We start from the raw sequence: 21,899 nt of genomic DNA on the forward strand, positions 1-21,899 counted from the left end.
CATTAAGTCGTAACTTGTATTATCTGACGTAACTTGTTTTAAGCCAATGGGATCGAGAATTCCCCCCCCCCCTTGTTAATTTCGGAGAGCTGGCTCAATCTTCCCCTCTTCCCCAAAAAAAAATCGCATGGATACGTTTTCCACACCTAGACTCGGAATAATCACGTCACGTCAGTACAGTGAGTTTCAGCCTTACACGAAGCTGTGACATGTAAAAAAAAAAGTGGCGATTTTTCCACAAACACTTTTTTCCGGCCATTTTACAGGATGCGACCTCTATTTATCGGAAAATACTGTAATTTTTTCTATGTTCCATTGCAAATTAAATTGGGGAATTTTTCTAAAAAGGATGTAGTATTTCTTACTTATGTTATTCAAAAAATTGTGTTTATTTCAAAATGAAGAATTATTCTCAAGGTTTTAATAGGGTTCCTCCTTTCCCGATCAATTCTTTTTTACGGACGAATTTCTATTTGTCCAGCCGGTGACCGCAAAGAGGGGGTTTTACATACCCTGTTTACGTTCGCAGCACTGTTAGAAATTTTACATATCTTGCGGCATCACAGTCGATCTCAGGGAGGTATTTCGATGCTTTCCCCCCCCCCTTTCCCGACAATAAAATGATCTTCACTCCTAGTTACAGCCCGTCCGTGGCATCTAGTGGCGTGTTTCCCGGGGGGGGGGGGCACTCAGCGAGCTATAAGCACGGCCATGGACTCCCACATACTGGAGAAGGGCTTCTAGCCTGTGATCTTTGGCAGGCTTTTTATTCCATGTATTTTTTTTTTTCATGATCAAGGGGCCGCACCTTCTGCAGCTGACAAAGAGCATTTCAATAGGGTTCAGTTTCGGCTGCTTCAATGCAGGTTTACTGAATACAATCACCATTTCCTAATTAGAAGGACAGGGAGTGTATAGCGTGTCGCTTATGTGGGGAATATGTCACCTGGAGGCATCCGTCCATATGGGGACCCCCCTTCTGATCCAGAAAACTGCATTCTTCTTGACGCCGCCGGTCAAGGCTTTAAAAGCTTTTGTGCTTAATGGATGGCCATCCGTGAAGGACGCCGACATAGATGATCCTAATTGGAATATAAAGAAATTACGGTGGTGAAGAAAAATCTAGACGAAGTTTGTGATTCAGCAAAATAAGAATAGCTGTGTTTGGAGCCACTTGAAGTAAACTCCTTGTTTTTCCACTGAAACACCCCCCCCCCCCCCACAAATGTTGAGATGGACAGTTCCACAGTATTTTATGGTTTGTGTGGACCACATTCGGTTGTGCACGTACAGTATAACCTTCTGTTAGTAAAACATGTTGTATTACAAGAAAACGGAAAAGTTCCTCGTGATTCCGCACAGTTTCCTGACAGAAAAAGTAGGCAATATTAAATATAGCTACACATTTTTGATAAATTCATGCATTTTAAACATTTTCTTTAATGATAATTTATTCAGAATCTTCAAAAACAATCTAGATTTTGCAGCCCTCTAATACTTATAATCAATAAAGCGTAGTATAAAATACTTTTTTTTCTGTTAGACATATCAATAAATTAATAAAACTTACCATGTTTTATTTTTTTCAATCATATTTAAAATTTATTTAAGAAAAATTTAAACTCCATTTGGCTTGCATACTTGTAAAAGTGACAATATTTGAATCGAGTTTTTAATAAGAAATTTATGCAACTAAAAAAATTATTATTTTTCTAATTTAAAACCTGATATATGACTCAATATATGAGAGTAAAATAAATCTTAAATAAGTGACATGTAATTTGATTTTGGGGGAAATATACACTGTATCATAAAATATAAATAAATACAGGGCTCGACAAAAATCATTAAAAAATTTAGGCACCAGCCAAATTTTGTAAGAGCCAAGCATGGTTTTTTCACGAGAAAAGTATCTTAAATAATCTTTTTTCAACCTTTCTGGGAATTGATGACCCCTTCCCAGGGCCGCAACTAGATACTTTGTCATCTGGGGCAATTCGGAATTTTGGCGCCCCTTGCATGTAGAAGAAGCAGTTAAAGGGTGAATTCGACTCACATTCTGGTCCAGCGTCCGGAGCACCAGACCTACCTGCTTTCTCTAGTTGTGGCTCTACTCCTTTCTATGTTGGAAGACAATTATGAAATCGGAAAGTTTTGAGCCATCACTAGATTTTGATTTAGCAATCACATATACAAAATTTTAGGTGCGAATACAGATTTTCCAGTCACCATGGTGACCTGGCACTTGGGGTTTGTCCAACCTTGGAATAAATAAAGATGCATATACTGTTCTGAATATATTTTTTGTATATAGTCATTTTCATGACCCCGCCCAGGGGATTTCGGGATTCATGAGATCTGGGGGATCCTGGGAGGATATACTTAGATTTACGGCATGACTAGATCTGAATAAATTGCCTATGGCGATAGACCGGAGTTGTGCTCGTTTCAATGAGAGAGAGAGAATGAAAGTATATTTTTACTTGGACCGTGATCAAACTAGAATGGGGCTCAAGGGCAAAGGCTACGCCCCCAACAATCAAATAAATTTTTGTTAATTAAATGCTTTTGGAAAATTGGCACCAACTCAAAAATTCTCTGGAAGAAATTCCGTGTCCCCCCCCCCCCCAATAGATTGGTTTTCTTGGGTACGCTCATGCTCAGGGGTAGTCCCATTCCAAGGGCGTAGCGAAGAGGAAGACTTGGGGGTCTGGTCCCCTCGTCCGAAATGTGAGAAAATGACTGAAAAAAGGGAAAAAGATGACCAAATCTATTGTTCTATCACTTTGGTCCCCCCTGCCGAACGAAATTTCTGGCTACGCCCTTGTCCCATTCACTTTGGTAACAATACATTAAATGATTGTTATACAGTCGAATATCCTGTTATAACGAAGTCCAAGAAACCGGAGAAAACACTTCGTTATAAAGAAATTTCAGATTGTTTGCATTGTTCCTATGTATACTTATTAGAGGGATTAGAAAACCATTCGTTAAAACGATATTTTCGCTGTAACGGTATTCGTTGAAACGGGATTCGCCTGTAATTAGAGCCCGAATTTTCCACTTAAAAAAAATGGCTAAATATGAACTAAAACTGAGAAAATATGTGCTAAAGAACAAATAACCAAGCAAAAAACGCAAATGCGTTTTTAAATGCATCTTTTCTATTTATCTCGGTGCATATTCATTTGCAAAAACATTCTCATGCAAATGATTTCTACATGTATTTTATTTAGGAATTTCTAGTTATTAGTACCGTAGCTGCTCACTAATAGAAAGAAAAAGTTGCTCGAAAAAGAAGCAAACTACACGTGCACACAAGTAACAAAACATGAATAATGTCAAAAATAGGCGGATTTTTCTCCTGAGATTTTACTTCTTTTTACTTGAAAAAAAAGAAATGACAAGCAAATAAAGCACCCGGGCTTCGGGTATGGTCCATTGTAGCTAGAAGGTCCTTGGAGTTGAGCAACCAAACTATTTGAAAATGTCGAATTTCCGATTCGATAGACGATTTTCCTGATCCATAAATCCATGGAAGTGAGCATGAATGTAATAAGTTCAGACTTTTAATTGTTCAGTTGGTCATCTAAACCGCTTTGATGATACGAAATTCTATGGAAAACGTCTTATACTCTTAGAGAATCAACTGATTTGAGATCAAAAATCAATTTCACATGACTAGAGTTCCGTTCAATCGTTAATATTAGAACGAAATGATCTCAAAGACGTCCCAATGCAGATAAAGCAGCAATTTTCAATAATTTTATGTTCTTACAGAGCGAAACGTGAAAATTCGTTTATAATGAGAACTACGTTACAGCGAAAACTTTCCTTGTGGTTGTGAGCTGTTGTTATAACGAACTTTTATTGTATTTATGAGCAATATTAATTTGAAAAATTACAAAAATTTAATTAATCTTCCGCACAACTTGAAAATTTGCACTTATTCTGAAAATTCTTCAATTACATACATTTATACACACATTAATGCTAAAAAGAGGTTAATTTATATAAATGCAACGAACAGGACTAATCATAACAAATTTATAAATAGTGCAAAAAAAAAAAAAAAAAATGAATAAATCAAAAATAAAAAGGTAAATTTCCCGTGACCTTTCATTAAATGAAGTTGTATAATAACCAAGAATGGCCACTGAAGCTGTGCTTTCCAAAGTGTGAAATATCGACCCCTGGGGGAAGGGGTCGATGCAATTGTCCAAAGGGTCGATAGAAGCTATGGGTTTAGTATAGGATCCTATGGGTGGGCTTGAGTTGGGAGAAATGAGAAAGAAATTTTTTTTAAAGAAGAGCTATGGAACACGAAAAGTTTGGGAAACTTTTCACTGAAGCAGCGGTTCTCAACCGGTGCTCCGTGTACACTTCCCGGGGGCTCCGCACCCACTCGAAGAAAGTAAATCAGTAAATTCAATAAATGAATATAAGAGGAGAGCGTACGGGGCTCCACCATAGAAATTTTACGCCGAATAGAGGCGGCCACTGATGCATATTTGTGTTTGAGTACAGGTGATCATTTGTGGAGATTTTACTGTATTTAGGAAAATGTAATGGAACCCTTTGTATATATCTCCCTATTACGTTTCTGACCTTACTTATTTGTACGAGGTTTTGCTTCAGTTTCTATACATTTCTATACATTATTCCTGTATACAGGGCCTAATTTCTTCATGGGCAAATGAAGCCTTTATAACTTTGAGCCCCCGAAATTCAAACAACATACATTCACTGACCAATTAACATCTTTGACTCTTGTCGCAAGAGCCTCCTAATTCCTGCTTTACCCAGGGCCCTGCCTGTATACACTTCAATTAATCGACGTTTTCACTTCGATTCGAACTCCCAAGTCTTTGGATAACACCTTTTCTATCAATCGAATCACATAATTTTTCAATTGGTGAAAACGTGTCACTAAAATACAGTGTTTTACGGTTTTCAAAAACCCATCATGAAGAAACGTTGTAAGCGGAAAAACTAAGCGGGATCGACTGTAGTTTCTCATGTATATTTTTTACTGAAAAAGTAATAAAATTTAAGATGATTGACTGGTTCAATCAGGGCTGCAACTAGATGCTTGGTTACCCGGGGCAAGCGCGCATTTTGACGCCCCCCTTGTAATGTTGAAGGAGAGGTTTTAGAATGAAATTTACACCCCATCCGGTCTAGCGCCCGGGGCACGAGACCCGCCTGCTCCTCCCTAGTTGTGGCCCTGTGTTCAATGGCTTTTGACAGGTACTGAAATAATTATTGAACGGGCTACGGTATGCTGATAGCCAGGGCTGTAACTGGGATTTTTGTCGCCCCCACATTCGATAATTTTGTAACGGTGTTCTCTGCCAAGTAAAGGACGTTTTACATAACGTTTAAATAACACTTTTTTTTCGGTTAAATCTTGAAATGAATACCGTAAAATTGCTTGAGACTTATTGAATTGAAGAATTGCTTGAGCAACAGTAATGTTATGATAGTATTATAAGTATATTTCTTCTCAAGCATAAGATTTTGAATCGAAACGACAGATTTTCACAAATTTTTTTTTCGGAAACGTCTGTAAGAAAAAGGTGGTGGGGGGGGGGGTAATTTTCGGAAAAAGTTCGTTTAGCAGTACTGCTTTCGCATTTATACGACGCGTCGTATAAACGCGTGAGCCCCCATAACATTTTCAATAAGTTTACGCCTATGCTTATGCCGTGTATTTTAAACAGTATATCATACCATACGCAAAACGAAACTAAAAATTGGAAATCTGAAAGTTGTTCGGCTAGACAGCAGGCTTCATGCCACATACCTGGATCAGATATTTCCGATATCTCCATCAGCACCTGATATACCTCTTTCGTCTGAAATCTGACAGCTTTGACGCTGTCAATGCGACTCTCCCATCGCGTTTCACTCAGAGGTTTAACAGTGAGTGTTTTTACATGTTTCTGAAGAACACTCCACCGATGCACAAAAGCTGAAAAAACTGTATATACTCTCTGGAGGACTCCAAATAAAGTTATTTTACCACACTATTTTATTATGAATTTTATCAGCTTTAAAGTACCTCATTTCACCTCTACAAAGATACTTATATCTGAAATTTATCTTGTTCGAAACGGATTTATATAAATACAACGCCACAACAGGCAAAATGCCCAATGAGGTGGCTGAGAAAAAGATGCCCATAAAAATATGGATGTCATATATTTCAAAAATACAGCAACCCAATTATAAGTGCAATTAACAAAAATTATAAACAATATATACACATGATAAAATATTATACAATGCTCATAAAGAATACTTTTGGTTGTCTTATTCTAAGAATGGATAGCTTCTCGATTTACCCCAACATGTTTATCATATTTCTTTTTAAACGTGTCAATTTGCCACTCTCATTCTTTTGTTTCAAATATGTGAGGTACTACTTTATTTTCTGTTTTCCATGGAAATCATAGTATAAACTTACTGTATTTTTCTGCGTATATTATATGTGGATTTATTTTTTATATACGTTTAAAAATTCATTTCTTATTGAGGACACTATATACCGCTACGTTTGTATCTGCCGAATATTTTTCTTAGAAGTTTGAATTGAAGTAAATATTTCTTAAATTAATTTAAAGATTTATCTATGGCGTATAAATAGAAAAATCGACATCTTTGTTTTTTGCAAAAACGATACAAACAACCCCTTCTATACCTCAAGATTAAATTGGTGAATGTAATTTTTTTTCCTGGGGGATATACGCCCTGCTACGAACTTCACTGTACTTTTTCCATCCTCAAACTAGCGAAATTCGCATCTGCGGATTATACACAAGAAAATACGGTAGTTTAGTTTAATTCTTATTCAGGACTCACATCAAGGGAAGATAAAAAACAAAAAATGGACACATCTTTTTTCAGACGTCTGTTAGTTTCCAATAAGGTCTCCGTGAGAGCTTCTCTAGAGTTCCAGAATGTCATAAGCTGTAAAATTTTTCATTGATGTTGATACAAAAATCATCTAGTATATTAGAGTGATATCAGGCGATTTTTGGTTTCCGAAGAAAAGTCTTGTAGACATCAAAGGTTCCGCGTTAACTTAATCGTGGGACTATCTAGTCTGGTCAAATGCATTGGACCATTGTTTCTGGTCTAATTGTAAAGGTCCAATCATTTTTTTTAAAAGATGCTAAAAAAAGCTTATAACTCATAGAAAACTGATATAACAACGATAAAATTGAAAATTTCACTACGATCATTGAGCACCAGATTTTCAAATCCATCGAATTCATGTTGAACAATTAGGCCCCTCCTGAAAAAAGGCGGTTGACATATTTTTTTTCAAGCAATCCCAAGTCTTGGTCAAGAATTTGAACTGCGTGATTTGTGTTTACCACGATGCTTAAAAAATCATTGGCTGACCACTCCAACAGGGATGTCGCAAAACATCCCCTCGAAAGTGTATCTCCTCCCCCCCCCCTTATGAATTTAAAGTGCCTATAGTAGAGAAATTAGTCTCTTACGATGGGATACGTAACACTTTTTTTGGCATTTGAACAGCGAACAATAGCCCAACCCCACTTGAAAGTCATAAAAAATGGGACACTGCAATCGTTTTCGATTCCTGCCTTCCAACATAGCTGTATCTAGCTCCCTATAGTATTTGTTCTAAACCGATGGTTACCAACCTCCCCCTCATGTTTGAAGGGAAAATAACTTTTATTACTGACTTTTGCACAGCCCTCAACATGATGGGTATTGAAAAGGGAGTTCAATCTATGGCCCTTTATACAAAGCTGGGCTGATTGTAACTTTCAACTGTTTTACATCTCCTTCTAATGGCAATAAAAGACCACCCAATCCTGCATTTCTTTCAGATATTATCTTTATGGTTTATCTATTACGTGTTTCCTTTTCCTAAAACACAGCCATAAAAATAACCCCAGTTCCCAATTTTTTTTTTGGTTCGCGGTGCCCTTTGTGAAAAGTATGAAAAAGTTTACCATGGTACCTCAATTCACAACATAAGCCTACCAAACAACTACAGTGCAGCTTGATTAATTTCAAGGCAATATGCATTACATGGAGGGAAAATACACGTTTTAATAAATCGTCACACAATTAAATTAATAAATCTATTTGGTGAGACGTATCGTATACACCCCTCCCAGCTTACTTAAGCGCAGAATAATGCAGCGGAGCATAGTTTTGGAAACAACTATCTTATAAAGCGCTATTCTTCACTTCAAACTTCTTCCTTTGTTTATAAACGGAATTGGGAAGGGGTTATTAATTTGGAATCTGGTTTCCACACACAGCTGTTAAAATTTTTTTAACAAAAATACCTCATCAGTTTCTTGAAAGAAAAGAGAGGAATTTAATTTTTGAGGCCCGGTATTACCACAACTTACGCACAGGGCCGCAATCAAGTGAGAGCAGGGGCGTTTGGCACCCTGAGCGATGGACAACTAAGGGCCCTGAGTCACACTTTTTTCTGTTAAAAATTATATTGAGTGGGGCGCTAAAATGAAACCTGGCCCCGGGCGACAGAGTTAACTTTCCTTCCTAGTTGCGGCCCTGCTTACCCACCAGATTAATTATGGGCCTGGGTACCTGGAACTTAGGTCTATGAAACTCCAAAGGGTGTTCAGTTGTGAATGTGTGGTATCTGGTATGTTATAATTTTTCTGTCCATGTACATGTCCTGATCCACTAAGAAAGTCTGGTAAGCCTGGAGACATACCAGGAGTCCTAAGTAATTTGCGACGCAAAAGTGCATGATTTCCTAACATGAGACATTTTTTTTCTAATTTTTTCTTGTGAGACGGGTAGAAAAACGGCGCACAGCGCAAGATCCCTCTATTCAAACAGGGCCTACAAATAATTGTTTTTATTCTCATTCATTTTTAAAAAATATTTCTTAAGTCAATATTTGAAAAAGATACTGTGTTCACAATTGGATTGCGTAATTGGGGGAACTTTTTTCCAGGCTGGACCATTACCTCAAAAAAAAAAAAATCACTCTCGAAAGGGAAAAAAACCCACAACTTTCTCGACTCTTTGCAACACAGGAAACCATTGAGGAGGGGGAGACTCTTTCTTGTTAGCGGGAAAATGGGGTGATGGAGGGATATGACTCCAATTCTCTTTTATTTTTTCCATGAGTACAGGGACAACAAAAGAGGAAGCAAACTGTCCAGTATCTCCGGGAGGGGCTTGAAGAAAAAACGAGTGTTGTGTATTCTTATCTTCACCGAAATTGGTATACAGTAGACGCTGGAATAGTTGAACGCCGCCTCCCCCCCCCCCCATGTGCACTGCTCAGATTCTTCTTTCTTTTAAAAAAATCTTCTTTATACAGCATATACTACTCAAAACCTTGAACTTTTTTCCCTCGCTGTTGGTTTCCATTTATATTTTGTACAATAATTTTTCTTTTTTAAATACCTTTAAGATTTCCATTTATATGAATCTAATTTTTCTACCTCGTTTCGGCGCCCCTCATTATTTTTTGCCCGGTGCAATTGCACCGGTCGCACTGCCCTAAGACCGCCCCTGGTGACGGGCTCGCAAAGTCCTGGGTTCGAACCCCACCATGGTGGTCGGCTGAAGTTGGTTTTCTGTGGTTCCCAACTTCAAGGTGTTAATCCAAGCCGATCGCCCCATTAAAATGTCTCACTGCAGAGAGCAACAGGCCTACAACAGTAAAATCTTCAAACATTACACTTCACTCATAGTTCAAAAAATACATGGCAAATGGCAGCACTATACACAGAAGCATTACACAGAAACAAGCTTCACGTTAGATTCACAACATGGACACACATATCCCAACATGTACCAATTCATTAGATGTTCAGAGGAATATGGACGAGGTACATGTATGGTTTAGTAGTAGTCACGTTACAGATTGTCATAATCATGTGGAAGCAACAACTGCACAAGTGAAAGTTTGTACGGATAATTTCGGAGGATATTCCGCATGATCTTATGGACAGTTCAATATGGCCTATCTAACACTTGTGCTACACATCTGACACTAGAGTCACACACACTACCACGAGAATTCAAAGCTCTGTCCTCTTCCACCTGAAGCGAAACCTACTACACTGCATCTATAGAAACACATTTTCTTCGTCTTCCAGGACAAACAGCCAACGATCCTGTTGTTTCAGATCTCTTGGTTTCAAATCAGAAGGGCAAAAGATGAAAGTTTAAAAAAAAAATGTTTTAAAGCAATTACAGGCAGATAGCCTATTCATTGGCTATCATCAATATAGCCTATTCATTGGCTATCATCAATATAGCCTATTCATTGGCTATCATCAATATAGCCTATTCATTGGCTATCATCAATATAGCCCATTCATTGGCTATCATCAATATAGCCTAATCATTGCACAAAGCTATCCTCAGCCGGACACTGAGTGGTCTGTTGGGGGTCAGACAGTCTAATAAAGAATGATTGCTGTGGGGTATTTTTTAATGATATTTGAGAGGGGTGCCAGCCCATTGCCTCTGCTGAAAAGAAACTGTGTAATGCTATTACTGTTAGAAAAATAAAAGAAGGAATGGTGAGACATCACACAATAACTATTTTTTAACCTCCCCCCTCCCCCTCCTACTCATGCTGAGGCTGGCCAATATGGTCCTTAAGGCAAGGTCATAAGTAAAAATCAACAAAAAAATTTAGACCTTTGATTTGTTGGCAGGATATTTCAAGGACTACCGTAGGATCTAAGTAGTTATAAAAGATGAAATTTAGTACTTGAAATATCAGAAATTTTGAGTGTTTCACGAAAACAAGTGTGTAATGGTGTGATGATTTTTTTTGTTTGTCATAAGCTTGTGTTACATCATTATAAGGTTTTGAGACAAGTGTATGTATAATTGTCTTCAATATTTTCTGGAAGTCATATTTTTGCCGATGAAATTTTATTTTTACCCTTTTATTGGTTATGGTCAAAAGTGCCTAGGAAAAGCGCCATTTTTTCATGGTGAATAAGTTTTCAAAATATGACAGTTTAGAGTCTGAGAGTGTTTCCATATACAGTTTTTTTGCTGCGCACAAAAAATTCCCAATATTGTATAAAGCAGCATGTTATTTTATCATTCCGCACAGATATTGTAATTCTGTGAGCAAAGAAACAGGTCTATGCAGGTGTAATAAAAGGCAACGTGTCCCATATCTAGGGAAAAAAAATTAAAGAGCACATTTCATGTAAGAATTTTTTTTTTACTGCAGGCATCTTGGTGCTCATCCTCCCCCCCCCCCTCCCCCAAGACAGATCTTTGGTGGGAGCCTCTTCTCTAGTAAATTTTTTGTGTAAAAAAAGAAAGAAAAACAATGAGATTTGTCCCAGGCCCTCGTGCTAGAGCCCTGCCAGCCCTACCCTTATAGGGGTTCATAGTGCTCACTTAAACCATTGAAGATAGGTGCTTGATTTTATACTCAGGGGATATTCACCAACAGCTCAGATGAGCATCCTGTGATTCAATGATTAGCATCATGATTATTTCAGTTGAAGCCATATGTCAGTTCTTCTGCGGGTGCTTTTCCTCTGGCGATGGTTATAATCAAAGCTATCATTTCGTGAATATGGCCTCCCAATAGGTTGAGAGGGCTCCAACCTCATGAATCCCAACCATGAGTTCAACCGGGCATGGCATGTTGACCTATAGCCCCACATCCTGCAGTAGGGCCCAAGGCTGAGATCTTTGGTGGGCCCCCAGTTCAGACTCTTCACAGGCCCCCTCTAATATGAATTTATAGAGTGAAAAACAAAAATAGAATCGTATCTGATGAGAATTATCTCAGCCCGCTCCCAGGCAGGAGCCATCATCATCTCCATTATGGCAGGAGCTATATTATCATTGCTCCCGGGCAGGAGCCATATTATCACTCCCATGCTGGAGCCATCATCATCTCCATTATGGCAAGAGCCATATTATCATTGCTCCCGGGCAGGGCTTCTGCTCGGAACTCAGTTGAATAGGAGCTTCCACAATAAGATCTGGCCCAATGATTTATGATAATAAATATGTAAATTAAGAGGTGCTGCCTATATGTGCCACACACTTAGCTAGAGTATCATATGTCACTCAAGGGATACCTAAATGTGCCACGGATTGCTCAAGTGTTCTGGAACTTTGTTGTGGGTCACTTAATTGATCTGTGAATGCGCCATGTGTCTACTTGAGTGATCGAAAAATGTGCCATGGACCTTTTAAATGCTCTGGAATTGTGCCATGTGTCACCTAAGCAATTTGTAAATGTGCCGCTTAGTTCATTTTTACAAAATTAGGTTTGGGGGGGGGGGGTCAGGCCACATTTGGTCCATAGGCCAAGGGTTTACCATATCAGGCTTAGAAGGTGGGTTGCAATGAATTTCTCAAACATAAATTTGAGTTCTTAGCCTTCAAGTAGCATTGAAACCAACAGAAATTGATTATAATAACATTTAAAGATATTTTCTTTTGAAACTTCAATTTTTAAAAAATATTTTTGCATTAAAAAACTATGTTTTTGATTGTCTGGCGGGGAGGGGGGGTCCCTATGCCCCTGCGTACATCTCTGATCCATTAACACCAATATGTATTAGGAGGTAGGGGGCAGGTATGATGAAATTTTGCTGGCGGGGGGGGGGGTCAAAAATGGCTAAAAATTTGCTGGTGTAATACTTGAACGGCCCCCTTATTTTAGCATTGGCGAGGCCAAACATTTTGTGAAGTTTGTTTCTCAATAAAACACTTTTTCCTATACCCCTCCCTTTGTACCTGCTAAAAATTAGAAGAAAGCCTACTTCATTAACCCTTTAAGTGGTTTAAAATTTTTCTGATACACATTATGACTGCCGCATTGGAAATAAAAATGTGTTAATAACCTGAGATGTTTCGAGATGACCAAATAAAGCAGATCAAGTTTGATGAGATATCTCGGGATTGCCGCTGTAAGGGTAAAAAATTATATGGCATTTTAAATAAGGTTTACCAATTTTTGATATCCCTTTTAAAGGGTTAAGTATGGTATGGACTGTTATGTGAAATATTGTGTTGTTTTTAAGCCAACTTACATGTTGCTTCATTTGCCCGCAAGAGAGGAGTCAGTCACATGAACCATAAAGCCACTTGAAGGTAACTTGTCATCCAATGAGACATCAGATTTTCATGATGAATGTAAATCTCATTCATTAAAAAGTCATCAAACTGAAAATGTTCTTATTTGAAATCTGATTATTGATACTGTCTGATGGGTTTGAAATTCTGATAATGAATCATTATATATTCACAAATTATTTAAACTTGTCCCCCCCCCCCCCAAATGAACAGTTTTGATGCTACAATCTCCATAAAACAGGAGAGATTTTAGTTACCTAATTTAAGCTGCCTGTATAAAAAAAATTGATTCTCCATTGAGAGAAATGATACTTTCCCCAAAATTTGGGATTCGATTCTAATTGAAAAAGTTGTGTAATTGAAATAGTGCAGTGCATAAATGAAATATTTCACATTTAAAAGTGTAGAGAGTAATCACGGCCGAAACTAACATCGTGCAAAGGAAAGAATCAAATAAACAAGGTTCCATCATAAATAAGTTATTTTGAAAATTCCAAAGAAAATTCTGTGGAAGAAAAATATTTCCCATTCCTTATTCGTGAAAGCTTCTTCATATACTATACAGACATATATCTCAATATCTGGTTATTTATTTGTGTACACAATTATAGGTGCAATGCAAGTGTGTAAAATGTCAGGAAAAAAACCCTGTTGATTATGAGAGCCAAAAAACTTGTTCCAATGCTTCATGTGATTGTGGTGTTTCATCACTGATAACATTTTTTTCATTTCCAAAATGCTAAGGATGATTTTGCAGAGTATGGACTTAGCTTATTTGTAAAGTACAGAGATACAGCACCCCTGCGAGAACTTTCACAAGCTCATCATAGTGGAGGAGAATGTAGTGTGGCAACTATCATTTTCATCTTGTCACTTCAAGAACTCGTTGAAGTACCATTTCGTTGTGTGGATGAAATTAACCAGGTAATAATATGTATCATCATATGTACATTTTTTTTTTTAAATTATTTGCTAGTATGAAAGTTGACTGTACTTATAAATTTGCTAGATCTGGCACAAAGTAGAAAGTTAATTGAAATTTTTTATCACTAATTTGGCCAAATTAAATTTTTCAGGACCTATTTATTCCTCTGAATGACTTGGCTAGTTACAAGCAGTTTGTTTTCTGATTGGTTGTTTTCTTCATCATAACTTATGCATATGTACATGAATAAATTCCTGTTTGATTGACTCAGTGTTTCAAAATGAGTTGCAAAAAAAAACAACAGCTGTCAGGACTCTACTGAAGGCTTCTTCTGGAGTAATGATGATAATATGGAGTTACAGAAAACACTGTTCTTCAAGTATTGTGTCAGCATCCGCTGGGGGAGGGGGGGGGTCGAAGGATGCTTGCATCCTCTACCACCCTCTATGAAAATATGAAATATTCTTAATGGCATTTTTTCCCATCTTTTTTAGGAATACCAAAAACAATAAAAACCTTTTCTTAGTTTGTGAACACCTGCACTAACATTCCTATAGATAAGTAGACCTAATAGTAGACCTAGTAGTAATAGACCTATAAGTAGACCATTAAACCTTTATAAGACCTCTGTAGACCACTCCCACATCCTGTCTTACTTATGAAGGTAGGGCGGGTGTCAGCAAAATCCAGTGGCATCAGAGCTGGAGGTGCTGTAGGTGGTCGAAGACTCACAGAAATCTGTAGAATGGATCCTAGCACCCCCAGAATTGATGAAAAAAATCAAAATTTCAATCATGAAACTCAAGACAAGCACCCTCAGGGTTGAAACACTTTTCACACGCCTGGCTAAACTAGGGGTTCTCATACTTTTTCCACTCAGGGTGTCCCTTGCCCTAACTAGCGCTTATCCGTAGCTCCCCAGGGCAATACAACAAAAAATCTCGAAAAACCTTTCTGAAGACCGGCACTCCTGACAAAGTTTGGCAGCACACACAGTTGGGCTAAACTGTTTTGTTTCCACTCCACACATCTCATGTGTTGTCCGTGAGTGATTTTTCTGGACTCTCATACATTCTTACATAAGTGGATACATGCTCTTCCAATGGAGGAAGAGTGGTTCATCGAGGGTGTACATGGTGATCTGGGGAAGGCTGGCTATATTCGTCCTTTCTCTAATGCTATTGATGCAATTTTCTGTGAATAGCAGATCACCACCCTTGTTTCCCCCTCTTTGTACTGTCTATTATATGATGTGGACAAAAAAGCAAGATGCAATGATTAACAAGACAAGAAAGGAAACTGCTAGTCATGAAAATAACTTTCTTTTTTGATGGAAATAAAAGCTGTGGTTGCAACTGATTTGTGCGTAGGTGGGATATTAAAAAAGAAGCAAAAGTTTGGTGTATTTATTTAATACTTGACCACACATGTGGGCTCACCTTGCACTCGGGAAAAAAATTGGTAATCATTGGCTAGTCAAGATCAGACACATCGGCAATAAATCCATCAATTGCAGTGATAGCAAAATAAAAAGGAATTACTTTATTCCATCCAAATCTTAATCCAAATTATTCAAATAGTTGTTTAAGTAAATCATTTTTCCATTGATTGATTAACATCTCTGGAATTCAGAAAACATTTCTGAATTCTCGATACTTTGCACCAACTAGCACCAGCAATGTATGCCACTCCACTAATTAATGCTTGAACCAACCACTAATTAATACTCTTGAATAACAAGCTAAAAATATAGTGTGTTCAGTCTATAATCATTTGAGGGGGCACGGTAGCCCGGGTTGGTAAGATACTCGCCTAAAGTACCAAAGGATGTTTAGAGGTGTCACGAGTTCGATACCCAGTTCGTCCTTGTCAGAAAACTTTCCTGACACAGGGGTACAACAAAAATCGGCGATATGACCACAAAAAAAAATTGCTACCACAGGGAGTCCCCATTGAGGGGTTAGCTCACCAAGCTCTCTGTGAGTATAAAACCTAGCCTGCCGTTCGGAATCAGCAATAAATTGTAGGTCCCAGTCTAATTAGCCCTCGTGTGCAGAATATGACCGTGGTGCGACAAAAATGATCAAATTATCTATAATCATTTGAGCAATCATACCGTGCAAACATGGCAAAGTTCACTATTGCAGTGTCAGACAGTGGTGGTCAGACTCACTATGTATAATATCGAAGGGCAATCAAAATCAGGGGCACACGCAGGATAGATCTTTCAAGGGAGTACAAAAAGCTTATGGAGGAGGGACAAATAAAGTGTGTCAAAAATGGCTAAAAATCTGCTGATGTAATACTTGAATGGCCCTTAGTCATCGGAGTATAATGCATAATTACCTATTCCACATGGGAATTTTTGTGAAGGGAAGGTGCGACTGTGTGGAATTTTCTACGGGAAACAAACAGAGCCAAGTCTTCAATTGGTGTTGTAACAGGCGAACTCAAAAACGATCATGAGGAGACAAAAATGAAAATAATGTGCAGACCATGTTTTCCTGTCATGGTAGTGCCACACAGATTCATATTTTTTCACCTGATACAGATGTATTGGTCTTTGCTTTGTGGTGGTCCAAGGTCTTTCCACTGGACACTATGTTTCTGATTAGAGTTGGTCAAAATCGAAGAATGGCCAGTCAAAAAAAGTAATTGATTCCCTGAGCCCAAAGAAAACCTCAGTATTACTAGGACTGCATTCATTGTCTGGAAGTGACACCACTGGAACATTGGCAAAGAAAGCAAAATCCTCTTTTTGGAAAGTCTTCATTAAAGCAAATGACATTCTTGAACCTCTTAGCAAACTTGGAAGCTTGGAAAATTTCCTTGATTATAATAGAATATAGATATAATAGACTTTTGATAGAAAAGTTCATAAAGTCAAATCTATCCCTGGTACAGATATATCAGACATCGGAGAACTAAGGTGGTGGATGTCACAAAGAAAGAGGCCCAAGGAGAAAACTTGCCACCTACAAGAGCATCACTGACACCATATGTTAATAGAGTTCATTATTTTAACATAGAATGGTGCCATGCTTACCACCCTTACCCAGATCTACCTTCACCATTAGCCTTTGGTTGGGAATTGGAAGAGAAAAACAACCATTATGCTCCTGTTATGTGTATGCTACCATTTGCTCCAGAGACAGTTCAGATTATTAGGTACTCTTGTGTGTTAAAGTGTGCTCCACCATGCAAATGTCTTTCCCACAATCTCTAGTGCACTGAACTGTGTGTGTGTGTGTGTGTGCACAAGAGACACACACACACACACACTACTGATGTGCTGCAGCACAGTGGATTTCCTTTCTGCAGCAACTTTAGTATCACACATTAACAAAACAATATTGTTTCATCTGTACAGAACACTTTCTCACCATATTTAAACAAATTTCTTCAGTTTCTGTGAAGTCCTTTGCTTCCTTAGTGAAGTCCAAAGACAGTTGCCATAAGAATAACTTCCAAAAATTTTGAAAATATTGAGGCCCTATGTCTTTTATCTGGACCTGCTTGATCAGATGCAGTGATGGCAATATCCTCGCGCCAAAATTGCCCTCAAAAATTTCTCTTTTGAGTAAGCTTCTTCCCCCCCCCCCCAACAAATTTGGAATTAATGTGATGCCATCTATAGACAAAAATATTCGGCTGAGTGTGAGTATTCAGCTTTAAAAAAGCATTGCAAATTTTAAGGAGTTATAGTTGTATGATGCATATGAACATGCTGGAAAGAGATTTTCTTAGTTTGATAAATAAATGTCACATATGGCAGCTATTTTGGATTTATGACGTCATAAAACCAAACCCCACAATTTGAAGGTAACACCTGGTACTACATTGTTATGTAGCATACAATAAAGAGATTCCACATAACTGCACCTTCCTCTCACAAAAAAATCCTACTGAATACATTATTCATGTACACTATTGGATCTCGATCTGACCATGCATCAAAATTTCTTCCGACTTTTGCATAAGTGAATTGCCTGTCCTTTAAGAGATTAAGTTCTTTTCTTGCTGCTGCTTCCACTGAAGAAGGCATTATAGTAGGCCCTGAAACAGCTGCCTAGTGCTTTCTGAACTCATTTCAAGCCATTTTGAGGAAAGTTACTCATCTATAACTCGCTCAAAAAGATATTCCTTTGTAAAGCAGAATTGTTTGATAACATGCGAATATGATTCCTTATTGTATTTATCTTATACAAATAGTAGTCTTTGTTCTTCCTTAACTAGGGTATGGACCCAATCAACGAAAGAAAGATATTTGAATTTGTTGCTTCCAGTGCAGAGAATTCAGCGCAATATTTTTTACTGACACCAAAGGTAAATCACAATTCAAATATAGGCATACCTTGTGTGTACTGAACGAAAATAATAAGTTTTTTTTTTGCTTCATTCAAAAATTAAATGGGAAGAAAGGCGTATGTTGCGCTTTTAAAATTTTACATAAAATTCAAAAACTAAAGGCAAAGGCATTTCAAGATCGTAATCACTGTGAAAATCGCATATGCTCTTCTTTTTCTCAACTTTTAAGTAGTACATTCCATTATAACAGAGTTACTGAATTTGTCTTATCACATTTTATCTTTTTCCACTAAAAAATATAGAAAAAGTGTAATATATACTGCCCTTCTTGCACCCTTTCAATTATTATTTGGAAATTAATGCTGTTAACAAGCTATTTTTTAAATGAGAACCTTAAAAATAATCTCTTCCTCTTTCTCAAACTTTTTTACAGTGATGAGTTAAACGAAATTAATGACGAGTAAACAAGGGTTTACTCGTCAAACATTGTTGTCTGTGAAAGCTCAAAGGGCCTGAAGGAAAATGACGACTTATTAGGGTGACGACTTAACAAGGTTTTACTGTATTTTATTTTGTGTGGTGTTCTCCTTTCCTATGAAAAAGGTTATGCCAGGGTGAATTTCTAGGATAAGGAAAACATGAAACTTAAAATAGATTCCAACTGCAATAAAGTGAAAGTGAGCATGAAATTACCCAAATTCACTAACTGAAGGATGTAAAGATATGTATAGAGCTACTGAAAAAGGGTCAAAGAACATCTAGAGTAGAAAAATAAGAAAATAAGTTGTAAATTTTAATGACGGTGGAGACATTTTCTTGATGAGATGTAAAATTGTAACAAGTGTTGAGAAAAAAGAAATTGATTCTGTAAGTAATAATATTAAAATACAATATATCATAGTAAAATTTGATTGTCTGTATCATGGCAATAACAATCATTCAATTACCAGTTTTTAATATTTATAATTAAATAATAAATTACATAATTAAAATTCAATATCAATCATTTGAAATAACTAATGATTTCATTTTCAATTAGAAACATCAATTTTATTTATAATTGTGATGAATTTTAAGAAAATTAATATTCAGCCAAAGCATTAGCTGAATATTCGGTTATTCTGCCAAATCACTAATCGTCCCATCCCTATTTGTAACAATTTTGTTTCTTCAATTCATACATACTTGCTGTAAAACTGCTCTAAATCCTATATTTTGCTGCTCAGAAATAGACTTTATCATTTCCAACCAGGGTTGGGTTTTTGACATGACAAGCATCAAAAACTGGTTTAAACCATTAAAAACTGTTGAAAACCGTCAAAAACCTAAATGGATGCTTTTGGACAATATTTTGAACACAATATATTGATAACATGATAAGTAACTTTTTTTTTGTGTATATTACATTTTATTTTTAAACACTAATTTATTATAATTAGAACAAATATTAATTATAATTTGCAATTTTGAATTTTTCAACAGAGACAGTCTAGAGCAGATAAAATATAATATTTTGATTCATTTTATCTAAACTACTGATTACCTGTGTTCAATTTACTAAACAAAATAGAACTGTTTATTCAAAATATGTGTGATAGGAGATGGCAGGGTTAGGTTTTTGACCTCAGAAACTTAGTATTAAAACAGTCAAAAACTTATTGCCAATGTTGTTGTCGTTCGTACTTTTTTCCTTAGAATAACTTATAGGAGCTTTTCTTAAGCATTGCATATATATATATATATATATTATGCAATCAGCACTGCTAAATTAAAGGACATTTTAGTCATATAATTTAATATTTTGATTACTAGCTATATTCTAATGTTATGCATAATAAGGGTATCGTTTTAAGTGTTAGTGATTAGTTGAATAATTTAATAATAACAGAAATCAACATTACGTTTTTGGCATAAAAGAACTTTTTAAACACCTAATGAAAAAAATACAGCAGATGGTTTATATTAATACACATGTATAAGCAGTTGAAGAAATTTTTGAAGATCAAAAAAAATCTCATTGTTAATTGAGGAATATCAGATAGTTCCATAGATTTTCCTTCAGCTTTTATAGTATGCTCTATTCAAATCATATATTTTACAAGAAAAAAAATACACATACATTGTCCAAAGTAATTCTGTGAAGAGTATAAAATTATTTTACAATCATATATATATATATATATATATATATTAAGTATTTATTCTTTGTATAACTTAGTAACTTTGACACATTAGTGGCCGTTCAAGTATTACGTCATCATCGATGGGCGGGGGGGGGGGGGGGTCCCCGATTTGCTGACTTTTGATGACAAGGGAGGGGGAGGGGGATTTGGATAATGCTTATATGTCATCAACCACCCTTTATGAAAATATGAAATATTCTTAATGGCATCTTACTCGGTGAGCCAAAAACGAGAAAAACTTTTCGATTGTTATTGGGCACCTGAACTAACATTCTTCCTATTGATAAGTGCCCTACAGAGCCATTTTAGTGATCTCTAAATTTTTCGCGCATCCAAGTGATCTGGAAATGTGTCCGAGCCGCTTAAGTGCTCTGGAACTGTGCCACGCAGCACTCAAGTGATCCGTAATTATATGCCACGGATCACACACACACTTAAACAATCTGAGAATGCTCCCGCGGGTAACTTGAGTGATGTAAAACCACACTGGGGGCCACTTAAGTGCTCTAAAACTATGTCACATGTCACTGAAGGGATCTCTAAATGTGTCACAGGTCATTTAAGTGATCTGAAAAATGTTCTGGAATTATACCGCGGGACACTTAAGCGATCTGTAAATGCGCCGCTTAGTTCATTTTTACAAAATTACGTTTGAGGAGGGCAGGCCACATCAGATAACTCCCAGGGCCATATTTGGTCCAAGGGCCTTTATGCGATTTATCATTATATGGCTTAGAGGGTGGGTTGCAATGAATTTATTGAAGATAAATTTTGAGTTCATAGCCTTCAAATGGCATTGAAATTAACAGAAATTGATTATAATAACATATAAAGGTATTTTCTTCCGAAATTTCAATTAAAAACTTTTTTTTTTGCATTAAAAAAATAAATTTTTGATCGTGGGGAAAAGGGGGCAGGAGTTTCCCTATGTGTCCCCCCACCCCACCCGTGTAGCTATCTGATCCCACCAATATGCATTAGGATTCAGAGGTGCAGAACTGATGACTAAATTTTGCTGACAAGGGGGGGGGGGAAGGGGGTCAAAAATGGCTAAAAGTTTGCTTACGTAATACTTGAACGGCCCTTACATGCAATCACTACGTGTATTTTCAATGCAATTTTCATATTCAAAAGAAGCAGCTGACACAGCTGCAAAAGCAACCACTCGAGTAGATGAGTTAACTGAACTCTGATCACAAGTTAACTGTTCCGTGTGCAAAAAACATTCATAGAACAACTTTGATATATTCCAAATTCGACCAGTGTCAAAAATATGTGACCTGTCTCAGTGGAAGTGGGACAATGTCTCCTTGGCTCTTCTCTCTCAATTTACAACAATTTTTAGTGCCTTGACAATGGGTGCAAATATATTTCTGCCT

At 37.0% G+C, this 21,899-nt stretch overlaps 1 protein-coding gene across 1 annotated transcript in view; it reads left to right on the top strand.

The window, feature by feature from the left end:
• The window catches only part of LOC149067011 (structural maintenance of chromosomes protein 5-like), a 254,890-nt gene that overhangs the window by 225,879 nt on the left and 7,112 nt on the right, over positions 1-21,899 (top strand). The window contains exons 23-24 of the mRNA XM_089252810.1: positions 13,849-14,028; positions 18,266-18,355. Coding sequence (XP_089108936.1) covers positions 13,849-14,028; positions 18,266-18,355 — 270 coding nt within the window. The remainder of the gene's footprint in view (positions 1-13,848; positions 14,029-18,265; positions 18,356-21,899) is intronic.

The sequence above is a fragment of the Pholcus phalangioides genome, unplaced genomic scaffold (assembly GCF_987345545.1).
Source record: "Pholcus phalangioides strain wild (caught in Gottingen) unplaced genomic scaffold, Ppha-v1.0 ptg000031l_1, whole genome shotgun sequence".
NCBI classification, from domain to species: Eukaryota; Metazoa; Arthropoda; class Arachnida; order Araneae; family Pholcidae; genus Pholcus; species Pholcus phalangioides.